The sequence below is a fragment of the Typopeltis vanoorti genome, chromosome 7 (assembly GCF_054136105.1).
Source record: "Typopeltis vanoorti isolate ZY-2024b chromosome 7, IOZ_Tvanoo_1.0, whole genome shotgun sequence".
Taxonomy (NCBI): domain Eukaryota; kingdom Metazoa; phylum Arthropoda; class Arachnida; order Uropygi; family Thelyphonidae; genus Typopeltis; species Typopeltis vanoorti.
Genome location: NC_143555.1, coordinates 147,618,958 through 147,637,164, shown reverse-complemented (window position 1 = coordinate 147,637,164; position 18,207 = coordinate 147,618,958). Strand labels below are relative to the sequence as shown.

At 34.9% G+C, this 18,207-nt stretch overlaps 1 protein-coding gene across 3 annotated transcripts in view; it reads right to left on the bottom strand.

Moving 5' to 3' along the window:
- The window catches only part of LOC150105176 (sodium-independent sulfate anion transporter-like), a 255,432-nt gene that overhangs the window by 138,716 nt on the left and 98,509 nt on the right, over nt 1–18,207 (bottom strand). For all 3 annotated transcript variants that reach the window (XM_090395526.1, XM_090395528.1, XM_090395527.1), the window contains one exon: nt 13,954–14,026. In XM_090395526.1, coding sequence (XP_090251652.1) covers nt 13,954–14,026 — 73 coding nt within the window. The remainder of the gene's footprint in view (nt 1–13,953; nt 14,027–18,207) is intronic.

Below are 18,207 nucleotides of genomic sequence, written 5' to 3'. Positions count from 1 at the left end.
AAACCTTTATTGGACCTAAACCTAGCGTCTTCTGCAAAATCTATTTCCACAATTTTTCTGAAGTATGTGTGCATAAATCTTACTTCTAACACTCAGTAAGTTTCCTCTGTAATTCTCATATTCACTTTATTTCTTGTTTTTATAGACAGGTACTATGAGAGCTCTGCTCTAATCATCCAAAATAAAACAACCTTTTGACCAGGCTTTCTGAATTACTCAGTGCAGCCACAGTAAAACTTTTTTGTACCTCCAATATTTCAGGATTGGTGAATAACATCTACTCCAGCTGCATATCCAGGTTTCAGATTTCTGATGGGTTTTTTCCTAGCACTAGCATTGACATATACTCCTAATTACATCCCTCTTGAATGTTTTTGATCATCATTCTGTTATTTCGCTTAATGTTTCAGTCATTGTTCATCTAGAATATCTTCAGCTTTCATGTCACTTTTATCATCTCTGATTCCTTTCATAGCACTCATTCCTCCATTCCTGAGCTTCTTCATTGGCCTTCAGAATATTTTGCTATCTTCCTGTTATTTATCTTCTATATTTTTACCAATGTCTTCTGATGACTTGTTTAGCTGCTTCTACAGCTAAACAAGTCATCAGACTGCTTTGCTTTCTTACATTTTTCTCTGTATTCTCTCAGAGCATATTCTGATTTATTTGATAGGAAATATTTCAATATACTTTCTTACTTTTCACATCTACATCTTTATCTTCCTGAGTCCACCATTTGGAGGCAACTTTACCTTCCTTGCTGAATCAATGTTTTCTTCAGTGTCTCTCCAATGAGTCTAAGTTTTGGATCTTATTTTCACTCTTCCATTTTTTTTTCTTGAATAATATTAGTATATTTGAGTCTACAGTTCATCTCTGAAAGTGCTCCACTTCAATTCTTCTCAAAACTTTATTTCATAGTTTCCTTTTCATGATATTTAATTTTATTGTCTAAAACTAAATGATCACATCCTTTTCATATCATTTATATACTCTTGTATCCTGAAGATATCACTATCAACAATGTTATTGAGACTTTTCTTATTTCTTGTGTTGGACATCTTTGGAGCACTTTGGTAAAAATATAGAAGATAAATATTAATAAGGTGGCAAAACATTCTGCAGGCTATTGAAAAAGCTTAGAAATGGAGAATGAGTAGAGCAAAAGGAATCAGGGGTGATAAAGGTGATGTGAAAACTGAAGATAATTTAGATGCCTTGTGTAATTACTTGGAAGTATACTGCTAAATGAAACAATAAATGGACAGAATGGTGGTAAAAGATATTCAAGAGAAATGCCGTCAGGAATATAGATATCTGTACATAAAGGAAATGCTATCAAAACCCTGAGATGTTGAAAGGCAGGTGGATAGTCAACCAGATGTGCTCAAATATGGAGGTTGAAAAGTTTTACAATGAGTGCACTGCACAATTCAGAAAGCATGGTCAGAGATAAACTCCAAGTGACAGAATAGAGCTCTTAGTATCCATCTATAAAAAGGGATGAACAAAGAGGAGAAATTTGTTCTATGGATTTGGAATTGAACTGTAAAAGTGTTGATTAGCTGCGGCATACATCTGAATGGATTTGACAGAGAGTAAGGGAATTATTGATGCCTTTACTTATTAATTAGTGGCCATAGAAGTATTTTCACAAATGTAAACAGAGGAAAGCCATTTAGTGGAAACTGGTCTTTCATACATGCATTCAGCAGATTGAAGTGTAGGGATCATTAATATCTAACTGCCATTTTCTGTATACAATCCAGTATTTTTAGAGTGCTTATCAGGGGCACCACCTCAGATGTGAGAGCAAGGTTCAATAGTTGGACAGATTTGTGATTTGTATAGTCAGGAATTGCTGGGATTAAATAACACCTTGAGCGGAAGAGAAAACCTATTTTTTGGAAGAAGAGAAGACATTGGTAATATCCTTGTGACGAGAGAGAGAGATTTGAGGTTAATCAAATTCTAAGAAGGCAGCTCTCATCTTGAATAAAGATTTATATGTTGTCAAAAGTAAGAATGAAAGTAGTTTTTTTTTTTTTTCCATGGAAATGTAGCAGAGCTATGTTTTACTAGTATTAAAAGTGACAACATTATCCAAACCCCACCGATGAATGTTTTGGAAATTCTAATTTAAGGATCTGAAGGTTGTGATGATTTATGCATTGCAAAGTTTATCAATGAAAAGGAGAAGGAGTGTAATGCAGTATTATCAGCAAAAATGTATTTGATAATTAGCTGGAATACATCATTTCTTTAGATTATATTTGGTCATTCAAACATATAATTAAAATGATATATATATATTGATCTTTAATTGACCATGATCTATAAATATCTAATACCAACAAGTTTTGCCAATGAGGCTATCCGGCTTCTTCAGGGCTTATAACGGTAAGAGAAAAAAAAAAAAACTCAAAGTGGCTAGTACAGAAATAATGAAGTAACACTATCATATAAATTAAACATTAAAACAGAATGTGTAACATTACATGCATGTAGTGTGTTGTGTTTGTCACTGTTATGAGAGCACACTCTGTAGTTTTGAGTGAAATTAAATTCTGGCAGACTGAGTGATCTTATTAAAGTTTTCCATATGCCAGCTATTATCATTCCCTTTTTTCTGTTAAGATTTTCTCCAGAACGGAGGACTATTGTAAAAGGAAGGAGGGTCTCTTTGTTTGCTTATAGTTCATTTACTGTTATTATAAACTTTAATCTGCTGCACCTTTGTAATATCTTACTTATTCTCTATCTTTGCTAGTTTCTTATTAAGAGTAAAGAGTGATTTACTCTTTTGCACAAAATTAATTTCACCTTCCGCACTTCCTGTCGTATGCCTAAGAGTACTGGAAAATTTATTTGTTTGGACTGCACCACCAGTATTCCTTTCTCAGCATAAGACTTGGTAATACGGCCGGCAGATCTCTCTCTCTCTCTCTCTCTCTCTAGCATAAATTCCTTCAAATCAAACAGAATAAACAGTCCTGGTACACATGCACTTAAATTTTGCTTCTAATACCTTATTTGTTTCCCGCTCTCAGGTCCAAGTTTATTTAGAAACAGTGCACTGTAAATCAAAAGATCAGGCGGCACTCTATTGACATAAAACAAAACACATTTTATTTACATTAAGACAAAAGTACATCAATTATACGATTGGAAGGTTACTCTTTCTACCTATCCATTAAAGTTTAGGGTAAAGCTTCCCTTTACAATTCTTAACAAACTATACAGCAAAAATATTCATTCATTTCTCTGCTCACAGAATAAAAATTCTAGCCTATTCATAAAGAAATTAATTTGCTATACCAAGTTATCACATGAGTATATTCCAATCACTAACAAGCCAAAAAACTTCCTCATAGACACTGCTTATTCCAGTACCGCATACTTTATCAGTCCATCTAAATAATCTCTCCTAGATTACATAAAAGAAATATAGGACATATAAAAGGAACAAACTCACATAGGCTCTGTCATCTGTGTCGCGCACCGATTCAAGGTTCAGCTCTAGAGTTCTTAAATCTTTCTTCTGTCTCAGGATTGGATTTCTTCATACAGTGTCTCACTTCACCGGTGTCTCATCAGGGATGTTAGCGGGGTTTTGGAACGCTGATTTCCGGCACACATGGGCTCGGGTGAGGGGGTCCAATGTGCGGAGCTTATGCAGTCTTGTTCAGATGGCAGCGCATTCTTCTCAGGGCACTGACGTCTGCTCCTCGGCTGATAGCTTCCATTAATCTTCCACAGCAACGTCCTAGATTTACACAGCCTCAGGTGGACTGGTATCTTTCTCTTCTCTGCCTCTCCCCGACTTCTGGCATGCCCTAGCTGTATAGTCGTGTCCTCTATTTTCGACTCCCGATCTTGATGTTCTTGTCTATGCCCTTTTATCTCTCCTTCTCCAGCACCTTGTATGAAGGGTTGAGACCCCCAAAGAATTCAGCACACTCCTTGATCTACTACTACTAAAACCGACCATTTCTTTCTTCTCCTAGTGCACTTCAAAAATCTGATTTGTCAGACAACAGAACTTTGTCTGATTCGTGCCAACCCTTTTAACAATGACCTAGACGGTTGGCATACACAGAGCTTGTAAACAAAGGTTGCCTATGTACTTAGAACAATAACATAGTTTCCAGTGACACAGCATTTACTCTTGTTGTTACTAATTTTAGACATTCTTTGTTTAGTACATTTGAGCAAGTTAATTTCCCAATGGATTACATACATTCTTTATATTATGTTATTTTTACAACACAATCGTTTGAGATGTGACCTCTGTAAAAGTCGATGTAAAGCGCTTGTAAAATTCCAAGCTACATCGAATTTTACAAAGGCCAACCCCTTCATGAAAAAATTTTAAGCCATGAATGTGGATGAAAATTTTTTCTTTACACTGGTTCCCTGTCGCTTTTCATGCATTCTTTGGGTTGGACAATACTCAAGTTTGTCATCTATTTTTGAGCTAGGAACGCAGTTAGTCTGATCTGTGGGCTTTGTCTGGTGCGATTGATGTTGTGGCTCATGATTGTCATCATTCCTAGTGCATTTAATCCTTTTACGATACCTTGCTCTCCTTCTATTTCTCCTGTTGCCTAGGCGGTGACTTTCACTACCACCTCTTTCTATAGTGTTCACTTCTATCACACCTTTGACAGTTTTATCGTGGCCTTTATATCTTCCTTTTTATTCACTGCCACATTGACACTCGAGATGTGTAAGGTTTCTACCCTATTTGTTTGTTGACTATCTCTAACAGTTGAGGGATCAGGCAAATAATTTACCCCGTCTTCCTGACCTAAAATTCTACTTTCCTTTGCTCCCCCCTTTCTAACTGGGAACGGTTGTTCCGTGTGTTGTTCTCACCAATTTCTCCGTCAGCGAGATGTCTTCGGGTATTTTTTTTCCGGGCAATGTGCTTAAATCCCATTATGAAGATTTCCTTTATAGAGAAATCGCAGGAAAACCTGTTTCTCTAAAAAGTCGGTTCCAAGTATTACCTTTGCCATAGTTCTAGAGGTTTCTGGGAGAATTAATAACTCTGGTGAGATGGTCAACTCAAAACCAAGCAACCACATGTCTACTTTTAGTTTCTCCGAGGCATAAATGGTGGGGTTTGCAATTCCATTCAACATGACAGGCCTTCTCAGCATAGTGATACAGTCGGGTACTCAGGATCTCAATTTCCTGAATAAAGATCTGGTAATCACCGAAACTTGAGAACCAGACTCTAGTAAAACTTTGCACTGTAGCCCTCTTATTTTTCCTTGTATTACTGTCATAGATCCTGTTATTGATTCCTAAGGCTTCTCCGTGTGTGATGGTGGCGAGTTGTTACCATATTAGATTCAAATCACATATTTCTATCGGAGTTCCTTCTACTGTTAAAGCAATGTCTGGCAATGTGCCCAAATTTGTTACACCTGTAGCACTAGGGTGCTTCTCTCCTGTTTTCCCTTTTAGTATATTCTCGTTCAGGGCCCAAATTTTCCTTGGGGGTTTTTGCCTTTAACTTCCCTAACTGGTTTAGAATAGAGTCAAGTTTTTCCATCAAGGGTTGTTGCAGTTTCTCTACCTCCTTTTTGATTATAGAGTGTAGCTCCTTTATGTCAATGGATTCAGCGATAGTCAGTCTGTTGTGGTCTATGTTATTATCTCCATCTCTTCCTCCCTTCTGTTAGTCCCTAGTTTTTCCTTTAGGATTATCTGGATTTTTCTCTCTTTTAACCTCACTTTTTTGGATCTGACTCCTTTTTTATTGTGTGAATCTGACTTATGTTACTTGCAGAATGCTAGTCACCTAGCCTTTCTTCATTTTCTTTTATTGCCAGGTAGCATTCTTCCAAATTATTTATTTTCTTTTTGTATGCTGTCTCTCTGAATTCCTCCTTCACTCCTAACCTAAACTGGTTAAAGACTGCCCAATCAAGATGGCTCCTTTCATCACTTGAAACGCTCAAGCTATTCGTTAAAGTTAGCAAGCTATTATAGTAATCTGTGATAGATTCTTTCTTCTCCTGTGTGCACTTTTGTAGCCTCCACAGGTTCGGACCTACACTTCTAACCTTGGAAAATTATGATATCAGGGTATCCTTTAATTTATTGTATTCCAAAGTGCCTCTCAGTATAGGAGAGGAATACAAAAAATTCTTGGCCCTGACAATCAATTTATTCCGTAATATGATTAGAAGCTGGAAGTCCGACCAGTTGCCGACATTCCTTAAGTCCTCTACAAACTTGAAGGACAACACATCATCATGGTCCTCTTCAGAGAATTGTGGGATGATGAGGTGAGGATTAATTGTTGTGAAAAATTCCCTATTCCCCATCGTGTTACTGCTAGTGGCTTCTGAATTAACACTGTTCACATTCACGATTTAAAACTTTTCTTACAATATATATATATATATATATATATATATATATATATATGTATGTATATATACTTATTTTTATAAAGACAGTTTCAAGTAGAGTTATGTGAGGAAACTTCAAAATGGGGGCATGGACAAGGAAACTTATTTGTGCTTATGGTCCCACAGAAGGTTCTTCTAAGGAAGAAGTTCAGAAAATTTTTTGAGTCATTAGAACAGGCGGCTGACAAAGAAAATGGAAAAAGCGTTGGAGATTTGAACAGCAGAGTAGGAAATGAATCCCACCAGGCATATGGGAACATTTTTGGAAAATTTGGAGAAAAGGGCAAAGTTAATAATAATCATAAGTATTTACTGGATTTCTGCTCAGTACATAGACTAGTCATTACTAACACCATGTTTCAACATAAAGATATACACAAGTTCACATGGAAAGAAGACACAAGAAATCCCAAAAAAACTATGTCATTGTTGATAGTGATATCATCATGCTCATTCAGGGTACAAGCGTGTACAGAGGATTTGAAATTGGAAGTGACCATTACTCAGTACTAAGCAGGATAAAAATGGACATCACATTGAAAATAACAGCATGTAAGAAAGTTTTTAAAAGAATTAAAGTTGGGCAGCTTGTACAAGTAAATTGTAGATTTAACTATACAAACACTGCTGAAGAAAAAATGAAACAAATTGAAAACAAGAACCAAACCTTGGAGTCTCAGTGGCAAACCTTGAAGAAGACTGATTGTTTCAACTAGGAAAGTATGTGGTGAAGTTGTCTACAAGGACAGAAAAATAAGAACATCATGGTGGAACACAAGAAGTTAAAAAAGCATAACAAAAGTTCCTAGAAAATAAGTCGGCAGATACCCTAAAAGAATACTGAGAAAAATGTGGGTTCTTCAGTCCCTTGAAAACTATTGCATATTTTTATCTGGAAGGTTGGGAAAAATCACTTTTAAAATCTCTTATAAAATAAGAGAGCACAATTTCCAAGCAATCACCAATCCAAAGTGCCACATACATGTCAAATTGGATAAAAAAACAGTGTCAGAATTGCAGAGGAATTACCCTCCTGATTGTTCATACCAGGTAATATTTACAGAAACTTACATGAGAACAGTCTAAGACAAATTGTGGAAGAGAAATCTGTAGGAAAAACAACCTGGATACAGGGCAAATACGTGTTGTCAGAATCAGATCTTCCCTTAAAGACAAACAGTTGAGAAATATTGGGAAGATAAAGATGTGTATTTAAGTTATGTAGATCTAGAAAAAAGAAAATGAAAAACACCTTGGAGTCTGAGTGGCAAACTATGATTCATCTAGGGAGGTATGTGGTGATGTCTGCAAGGATAGAAAAATAAGATTATAGTGGACACAACATGTTAAAAAGAAGTCCAGGAAAAGAAGAAATCTTACTGAAAATTCCTAGCAAATAAGTCAGCAGATGCCCTAAAATAATATAGAGAAAAATGTAAGAGAGCTAAGCTATGTGTAAAAGTAGCTAAATAAAAGTATTTTGTCATGGTAAAAATGTAGAAAATAAATATCAGGAAGGTGGCAAAATGTTCTGGAGGCATTTGAAAAAGCTTAGGAAAGGAGGAAAGAGTACTGTAAAAGGAATCAAAGATGATAAAGGTGACATGAAAACTGAAGATAAGAATATTCTAGACATCTAGAGCAATTACTTTGAAAGACTGTTAAAACAAGCAGTGACAGAACCATCCCAGAAACATTTTCAAGAGAAATGCAAAGCAGAGGACATATCAATATTTGAGGTAGAAAATCCAATCAAAAACTCAAAATGCAGAAAGGCAGCTGAACTAGATGATATTTGAACAGAAATGCTTAAGTATGGAGTTATAATTCAGAGGGACTAGTCAGAAGGTTGGATTCCAGATTACTGAAGTAGACTCTCACTCTCATAGTTCTCATCTATAACAAAAAGGGAATAAAGCTGAATGGAGAATTACAGAAGAATTTCTCTACTAAGTGTTCCAGGTAAGATTTATGCAAGCATACTTAAAAAGAGGTTGAAGAAATTGTGGAAAAGAAACTTGAAGAAGAACAAGCTAGGTTCAGTCTAAGTAGAGGTTGTTGAGATCAAACGTATACCAAAATATTAATTAAAAAACTTTAATCAATACCTTCCTGTATTTCAGCAATGTTACATTGCCATCTTCTGGGAACATAAAACTATGATATATGCATGCAGGCACTAACAACAAGCAAATGAGGCTGAAGAAGGCAACTGAAGTTGGTCCTAGAGTTCTAAAGTTGTTCCCTAGGGGGGCTAAATTGGGTTGTCTTGGCTGTTGGACTGATGTTCTTAGGATGCAAGTTTCCCAAATTTGGGGCAGTCTCACGCACCCAAATTTGTTGAGGTTTGGGAAGTTTTTTAGAGCTGAGGCTGATTCCAGGAATAATCTTTCATGTTTATATTTTTTGCAGTGTAGTAAAGTGGCTTTCTTCCAGCATATTCTGTGGTGGATATCTAATGCATGGTTAGCAAGGCCTGAGTGGCTGTATTGGTGAAACCGGATGCAGTCTTTGTGTTCGGATATCCTGATATTAGCTGTCCTGCCTGTTTGGCCATAGTAGGACAGTTTACAACTGCAAGGGACCTGGTATACTCCAGGTAGGTCTAGGGGAAGTGACTGGTATTTGGTTGAGTGGATAAGGGATGCCAATTTCTTATATGGTTTGTAACAGGTCATATTTTTTTAGGATTTTTGTTAGCTTTTCAGACGTGCCCCGAATATAAGGAATGGTGATAGATTTAGTGTAATCTCTGTTATGGGGGGGGGGGGGTAACTGGTTTTAATATTTTCTATATTTTTGGGAGGTTGTAGCCATTGCCTAAGGAGGTGTTAAAGATATGGTTAAAGTTCAGTAGTTATGGCATTGTTATCCAAACAGATTAATTTCACCCTGTTATATATATGGTTTTTATAATCCCATATTGTTGTGAGGGGTGGGGGTAATTGCTGGTAAATGTATCTACCTGTATGGGTTGGTTTTCTGTAAACGGAGAAAGCCAGAGATCCATCAGGCTGGCATGTAATCAGTGTCTAGGAAAGGCAGACTGTTGTTGTTTTTCTTTTCCTTTTCCAAGGTGAACTGGATTCTAGCATGTTGACTGTTTAAGTATGTCAAGAAGTTGTGGAGTGTATCTAAGCCATGTGGCCAAATAGCAAACACATCATCCATGTAGCATAGCCAAACAGTCGATTTTTGTGGAGCTGAGTTTAAGGCCTTTTTTTCAAAGGTCTCCATAAAGAAGTTGGTCAGGGGTGGAGAGAGTGGAGAACCCATTGCTCTCCCCTCTATCTGTTTATAGAATTTTCCTTGCCAAATGAAATAGCCTGAGTTCATGGTAAACTGAAATAGGACTGGAAATTTGGCTTGGATGAGATCTACGGTATCTTTGAGATGGACATTTGTGAATAAGGAGGACACATTGAAACTGACCATTATGTCAGTGGGTTGGAGTGAGAGGTTTTCTATACTAGCTTTAAAGTGGGCTAAGTTTTTTTATCTGTGAAGGTGTGTTACCAGTATAATGTGTGAGCACTTAAGACTAAATGTTTGGCTAATTTTTATGTGGGGGAATCAATGCCATCCACAATGGGATGTAATTGCACATTCTGCTTTTTTTGGTAGTCCATATACTGGGGGGGGGGGGTCTAGAGCTGAAATGTTTTAGTCTGCTAGTCAATTCCACAGGCCAAGATGTAACCTTCTTAAGGAGCCTTTGGAGTGTTCAGATATGGGAGCTGGTGGGATCATATTCAATAGGGAGGTAGGTAGACCGATCGAACAGTAAAAAGGTAAGCTTACCTGTGTAGTCAATTTGGTTGAGAACCACAGTGGCATTTCCTTTATCTGCTTTGGTGATTATTATTTTGCTATTGTTCTTCATTTCTTGCAGAGCTTTTAATTCTTTAGATAGTTTTTTTTTTTTGTGGTTTTGCTTTGGTAAGAACACTGGCTACATCCAGTCTGATATTGTTTGTAATACAGTTGGGAAGGCTGCAGATACCACATTCTACCTGTATCATTATTTCTTCAGAAGGTATTTTTTTCAGTGCTAAGGCAAAGTTGTGGCCACATGCGAGTGCTCTGAGTGCTTCAGGGAAGGGTAAGGGAAGAGAGGTTTATTACTGTGTCGAGCAATAGTTGAGATTCAGAGGCAGGGTTCTTTTTTAGACTTTTAAATTTTTTAATGTGCCGACATCGTATTTTTTTGTAATTCTTTTTCTGCTGAAGCACTCGAGACGTCAGAGAGGATTGTCCAAAGGTCATCATTCAGCATAGTGAACGACGACGATCAGTTCCTCCCCTAATTTTTCTCAGAACCTTCATATTTGTGGTCTCTAATCTTTGATCAAGTACTTTATTTCAAATTCAACTCTCATATCCATAACTTAAAACTGGTTTGAACACAGTCTTGTATACTGTTAGTTTGGTGTTTTGGCTAATTTCTCTCTTATTTGATATAAATTTATTCAGCTGACTATCCACCATACCAGCTTTGTTTACTGTTGTCTATTTCCAGATTTAATTTGATCTTCACTAAAAATTGTGCCTAAATAGCTGAAATATTTTACTTGTTCTATAGAATCATCATTCAGAATGCAGCAGCTGAAGTTTTCTATGTTCTTACCTATTTTTCACAGTTTTGGTCTTTTTATTGCTGATTTTCATGCCAAATTTGTTACAGCTGTTATTCAATTTAGTTAGAGAATTCTGGAGACTTGTACTAGATGTTTAGAAGTACAACATCATTTGCATAAAGCAAAGAGCCGAGTTTGACATCTCCAAGTCTAATATCAGTTCTAATGCCACTTTCTTTCATAATGTAATTCATATAGATGATGAATAAGAGTGGAGATAATGTGCATCATCTTACCTGTGAATTTACATCAAACCATCTTCCTGTATTTCCTTCAATTCTAACTGCTAACTGACAACTTAAATATAGACCCTGGATTGCTCTGTATAATGTTCCATTGACCTCACATAATGTAGTGTTTTGAAAAGCTTTTCTCTGGGTGCCTTGTTATATGCCTTTTCCAGATCTACAAAACTTAAATTAGATCACTGTTATATTCCCACGATTTCTAAACTATTTGTCTTTAAGTGAAAATCTGATCTTGACAACTTCTATTTGGCCTGAATCCTGCTTGTTCTTTTCCAAGTTTCTCTTTCTCAACCTCTTTTCAAGTAGGCTTGCATAAATCTTATTTGGAACACTCAGTAGAGAAATTCCTCTGTAATTCTCCAAGTCTCTCTGAATTATGCAGTGTAGCTACTGCAAACCTTTTATACCTCCGTACTTAAGCGTTTTTGGTCAAATATCATCTCCATTGTCTATAGGTCATTCACCAGTTTTTGACACAGTGACTGTTGATTCTTCTAATCATGTCATTTGATACTTAATTCTTGGATCCACATTGTAAAATTGATTATTTGAGCTATAATTTTAAAGCTGCATTGTATAATGTTTGATTGGCATTTTGACATAAGCCTCTCTTACTGGGTGAGAGACAACTCAGCAACAGAACATGGGCAACACTAAACTAGTTGACAACTGGTTAGATCAAAATTTAAAAAGACAACATTTCTCTCTATTTCTTACACAAAAATAAAATATGATAAAAATATAAACCAAATATAACTGTCCATGTAGGGTCCAAGTTTGAAAACTTTATAAAATAAAATTCTTCTGATGAAAAAAAAAAAAGTAATTATACAATGTCCAAGTTAGGTCGAAGTTTAAGAAGACTCTTGTATAAGAAAATAAAATATTATATGATAAAAAAAATATTAAGTAATTATACAAGTTTACTAATACATAAAATGAAATAAACTTGTGCAGATGGAATCAAATTGTACTCCAAACTCTTTAGAGCAGAATTTGATCATCATCTTTGAATTCTTGATACCGTACAACCACATTCTTTATTAATTTATTTCTTGATACTGTCTTCTTACAGAGGTGCCGAATTATGTTTCTTTGGCCAGTTTTAACCTAACATAGAGCAGCATCTTCAGTGTCACGCTACTCCTTCTGTATTTTAGCCAGAAATGCAAACATCGAAACCCTGCTCTTGCTCACTTCTTCCCCATTTTGTTAAATTTTTTGTGCCAGCATTTTAGAGCATTATTGTTTTATATTCATGAATTGCCAGCACTAGAATGCTGGCAATTCATGAATATAAAGTTATTCAAGCAGTTTCCCATCACACCAATGTTACTTATTCTGTTCCTATATCTGAATATAGGCATTAAACATCAGCTTTTAAATATTTGAACATCAGTTGAATTAGACTAAACAGCTAATGCAGTTTTGATTTCTGTTTTATTGGCTATTTTCACAGCTCCAGTCTTTTTATTGCTGATTTTCATAATCAAATCTATCATAATTATTTAGTTTGGTTAAAGGTGTTTCGAGAGTTGGAGTTTTATTTAATAGAATAACATTATCTGCATAATATCATATTAAAAATGAGGATATTAGGAAAGAACTTGACATTGTCAGCATCCAGGAATGCGTTAGCAGAGCTAATCTCAGATGGTATGGTCACTTAAATAGAATGGGAGAGGAAAGATTAGCAAAACAAGTGTTCTCTGCCAGGTTGGCAGGAAAACGACCCAGAGGAAGACCAAGATATAGGTGGATTGATACGGTACAAAGTGCCTTAGACGATAGAAACATAAGATCTGATAATGTTGGAGTCTTGACAAGTAACAGACTGATTTGGAGGAAAATTGTAGATAGGAAGTTAGTAATGATGTAATTTTTTCATGTAGTACTGTCATATCCTGTACACCCCTTGAGGGTACATGGCAGGAATTTGATGATGATGATGATGATGATGATCAAATAATGTTTAATATCTCCTATTTGAATAGCACATATATTAACACTTTCCTTAATAAATGTGCTATTCAAATAGGAACTTGATTCATAAATTCAATGTCAGAAAATCTAGCATCCTTCCCACCCAAGGCATTACTTCTCACGTGGCACAGCTGCTAACCCTATACAAATCACAAATTCATCCTACTTGAAAATAGTGTTCTCACATTTGGAGTGGCTCAGCAAAAATATCCCTAAAAATTTAAGTTACCCAGAGGAGAACAATTTATTTAACTGATGACTGTCTCTTGTAGGTCACACTATTTTTTCATATTGTTTTGCTTCTGTCATATGCACTAAGGGCCAATTTCATAGGCATTTTACTGACCTAGCTTCTAAACTTCTAAAAACATGAGCAGCTGTAGATCAAAATCTAAGTCTGGCTTCAAATCAAATAAACTTATCCTTCTCTTTCATTCCAACTGCCTCTATCCATAAACTGTGTTCTACAACCTTCAGTTTTCAAGAAAAACATTAATAAATCCCTTCTTTCTTCTTAACAATTTGTTCATACAAGACACACTGATGTATTTTCATTTTGCAACTTATTATTATTATATGGTTTAATATATTAAAAAAAATGTATGGAATACAAAAACTTAATGTTTCAACCTAATCTAAATTATACACACTTACCAAATGCTTTAGCAATAGCAATAGCCTCTAAAATTGACAGAAGTGGAATTACAATAATAGCAGATCCAAGATCCTGGGGAGACAAAAAAAATAATAATATAAATAAATAATAATAAGATTTCTCATGATGGAGAAACAGTACATAGGCAGTCCAACTGTTGTAAGAGTTACATTCCACAAACTTTATACAACTCAAATTTTACAAAAGTCAGATTTAACCCTTCACTCACTTGTTAATTACACCCTATTGTTTACAAGTTTCCAGTAAGTGTATATGGTAATGCATTAACATGTTTCAAAGGTTATTTCTGTTAGTTTTCATTCACAGGATGTATGTAATAATTAGATTTCAATATGTAATTATTCATGCAAAGAAATATAAGAAAGGTATAAATAGTTTCGAAAATGGAAAAAATTTTAATTTGGCCATTCAATCTTCCATATGAAATTAATAAAAGATAACTGAAAAGTTGCTTTTTTCTTCTCTTCATAAAGTTCTCAATAACTGGCTAAACATGTCATCTATTTCTCTTGATGATTTGCATCAATGCAGAAATTATGTTCAAGTATTGCATATACACGTTGCAAGGAAGTTGATTTTTTGACATAAAATAAATTTTCATTTTTAAAAGATAATTATCAGATAAGTGCCAGATGATTTTTTCTTCTTCATAATTTTCATTTTTAACTAATCTATAGATTAATTTTGATTCGTTTATGAATGGGTTCACTTTTTACACTTCTGTTTCTTTTTATTTCAGTGATGATTGTATTCTATCTTGGTGCCTATCTATCAGAGTGATTTGAATCAATTCGGAAAGTGTGCGAATACAAATACACAGCACATCCATATTCAACAGTAGGGATTGTGCATGCATGCACTGCATAGCTTGAGTAATATATGTGAAGTAAGTAAGTAAAATTTTATGTCTCATTTTTTTCATAGCCCTTTCAGGATAATTTGAATGAGTTTGACTTTACATAAGTCGGGGGCTGCCTGTACCTATGATTTCAAGTAGCTTTCACAATACAATATCATATTCAGCTATTTGGAATAAATCAAGAGATGCATATATGAATAAGAAATATTTCATTCATTGCAGGCATAGACTTCTGTGGCTAACTGGTTCAAAAGATATATTTTGGTGATTACACCACATTTTTTATTACTCAGTTATACAAAATACTGAAATAATAGTTCCCGACAAGTTTCTAAAACGTAGGATGATTTACATCTTCAGGGGGTAAATAGTATAACTTAAAGTTTAAACAAGAGAATTAATAAATACAAATCATAACCGTCTGGCTATTCATAAACTCAAATAACATAGAAATACATAGAAAACAACAGTTATATAAGAAAATTTAAACACGCTGCTAATATGCTGAAAAACCCAACCCAATGCAATAAAAATCAAGGTTTAATTCTCCATCAAGTGTGGTCAGCTCTAATAAAAAATCTATCTCAATCGAGCTCGGACTGTATGAACGAGAACAAGAACACATGACATCGTCCAGTAATGTTCAACATCGATAACATTTTATATCTGCATTCTGTTATTTGAGTTTATGAATAGCCAGACAGTTATGATTTGTATTTATTAATTCTCTTGTTTAAACTTTAAGTTATACTATTTACCCCCTGAAGATGTAAATTCTACGATTTACAAAACTTGTCGGGAACTATTATTTCAGTATTTTGTATAACTGAATAATAAAAAATATGATGTAATCACCGAAATATATCTTTTGAACTCAATTAGCCACAGAAGTCTATGCCAGCAATTACAAACGTATGGTGAGCGTTTTTGGCATAAAGTTATACAACTAGAGAAACTACGCATTAAACATCTCAACTTCATTAACCGTCTAATTTTCCTCATCTGATGCAGAGATAACGAAGTCATCCCAAAATTCATCAAAATCAAACACATATTCCATACAAACAAGGCCTCCAGAATTTATCATAAAATGGAACTAGCTTTTCTAAGAGAAAGAATTACAGTCACTAGAGCAGAATTAGCATTAATTAGTAATAACACTTTTTCTCTTCAAAATGAACTGGCCACATCTCTTCCATCCTGCCTATGGAACAACATCGATAGTGTTACATTCAACAAAGCAATAGCGATCTCAGAACAGAAGAAACATACATTAATTCATAAGTTCAACATACTCCTTCAGAAGAAGGAAATACATAAAAAAAACAACTAGATCATTCAAAAGTAGTTATTAACCTTTCTTCAAGAGTCCTAACAAAAGAGGAGAATAACCTTTTGCTTAAGGGTTTTAACTTTGCCTTAACCCCACGTTTCCTACCAAAAATTGATATCACTGCACAAATAGAAAAAGGAATTAGAAATCTACCAGACAACACAGCAGATCTTATCCATATAGAAAGTACAGCTTTACTATTAAAAAGCAGATTACCTCGTAGGAACCTACCTTACAATGAATACGCTTGCCTTAAAAAGTTAAAGGACAACAAAAATATTGTCATATTCAAAGCGGATAAAGGCAATGCAACTGTCGTTTTAAATGCTACAGAATATGATAACAAAATAAAAAGTCTCCTGGAAGATACAAACACCTACAAACCTTCAGACAGAGACCCGACTTGGCAGACACAAAAAAAAAAAAAAAAAAATGATTTAATAAAAAAAGTGCCTCTCTAGACGGAAGAACTTAAAAAATTCTTACAATTAAAATATCCTTTGATACCAAGAATATATGGTGTTCCAAAGATCCATAAGACAGATATACCTTTAAGACCAATAGTAGATGGAAGAGATTCACTGACTTCCAACTTGGCGAAATACCTAACCAACATGATTTCACAACATATAGGAAAAACATCTTCCTTCATAAAAAATAGTAAACATTTCATAGAAAAAGTGAAAGATATACATATTGGTCCAACAGACAACTTAGCAAGTCTAGACATTATTAGCTTGTTTACAAACGTCCCGAGACAAGAAATTTTGAATCTCTTAGAAGACCTCTTCCCTCCGGACATCTTAAATCTCTTTAAACATTGTATAAACAATACTTTTTTCACCTATCAAGACAGAATCTGGAAACAAGGGCTCTGGAAAAGAAGGACTGGCCATGGGCTCATCATTATCACCGGTATTAGCAAACCTATTTATGGAAAAATTTGAAAACAATGCTCTTAAGAATTACCATAAAAAACCAAAAATATAGCTACGCTATGTGGACGATATTTTCATCATATTCAATGGAACAACAGATGAACTTATCAATTTCAAAGATTATCTCAACAATTTGCACAGCACCATAAAATTCACTTTAGAACAAGAAAAAAATAGAAAACTTCCTTTTCTAGATATTCTATTAGAAATTAACGAAGAAAGTAAACTCTCCTTCTTAGTATACAGGAAGCTGACAAACACTGGAAGATTTCTAAATGCAACCTCACACCACCATCCAAAACTCTTTGAGACATACAATATCTCCAGCACACAAGAAAGATGTAATGAAGAACTAAAATACTTAACACAAATCCTCCAACAGAAATGGGTATGAAACAAAAAGCATCAAGAGAATCCTTAAAATGCCTCCATCTAACAATACAATAAAACAGGATTACAAAAATGCAATCTAGCTTCCTTATATCAAAAATGTTACAGATAAGCTAGCCAAATTAATGAACAAACACAAAATAAAAGTAGCCTTCTATCCTATGGAAAAAATCTCAAGATTCCTACATCCACCAAAACCACCTCATCATCCTCTTAAAAAACCAGGAGTCTACAAAATCCATCGCTCTTGCGGGATTTGCTATGTAGGACAGACAGGAAGATCTGGAGAAATACGCATGGCTGAACACCAAAAAGACGTACAATACAAAAGAGAACAAAAAACAGGTTTTGATTTCCATACCACTTCCACTGGACACGACGTACTCTGGCAAAAAAACAACGATGTCATACATAGAAAACAACAGTTATATAAGAAAATTTAAAGCTGTTGCTAATATGCTGAAAAACCCAACCCAATGCAATAAAAATCAAGGTTTAATTCTCCATCAAGTGTGGTCAGCTCTAATAAAAAATCTACCTCAATCTGAGCTCGGACTGTATGAACGAGAACAAGAACACGTGACATCGTCCAGTATTGTTCAACATCAGTAACGTTTTATATCAGCATTCTGTTATTTGAGTTTATGAAGAGCCAGACAGTTATGATTTGTATTTATTAATTCTCTTGTTTAAACTTTAAGTTATACTATTT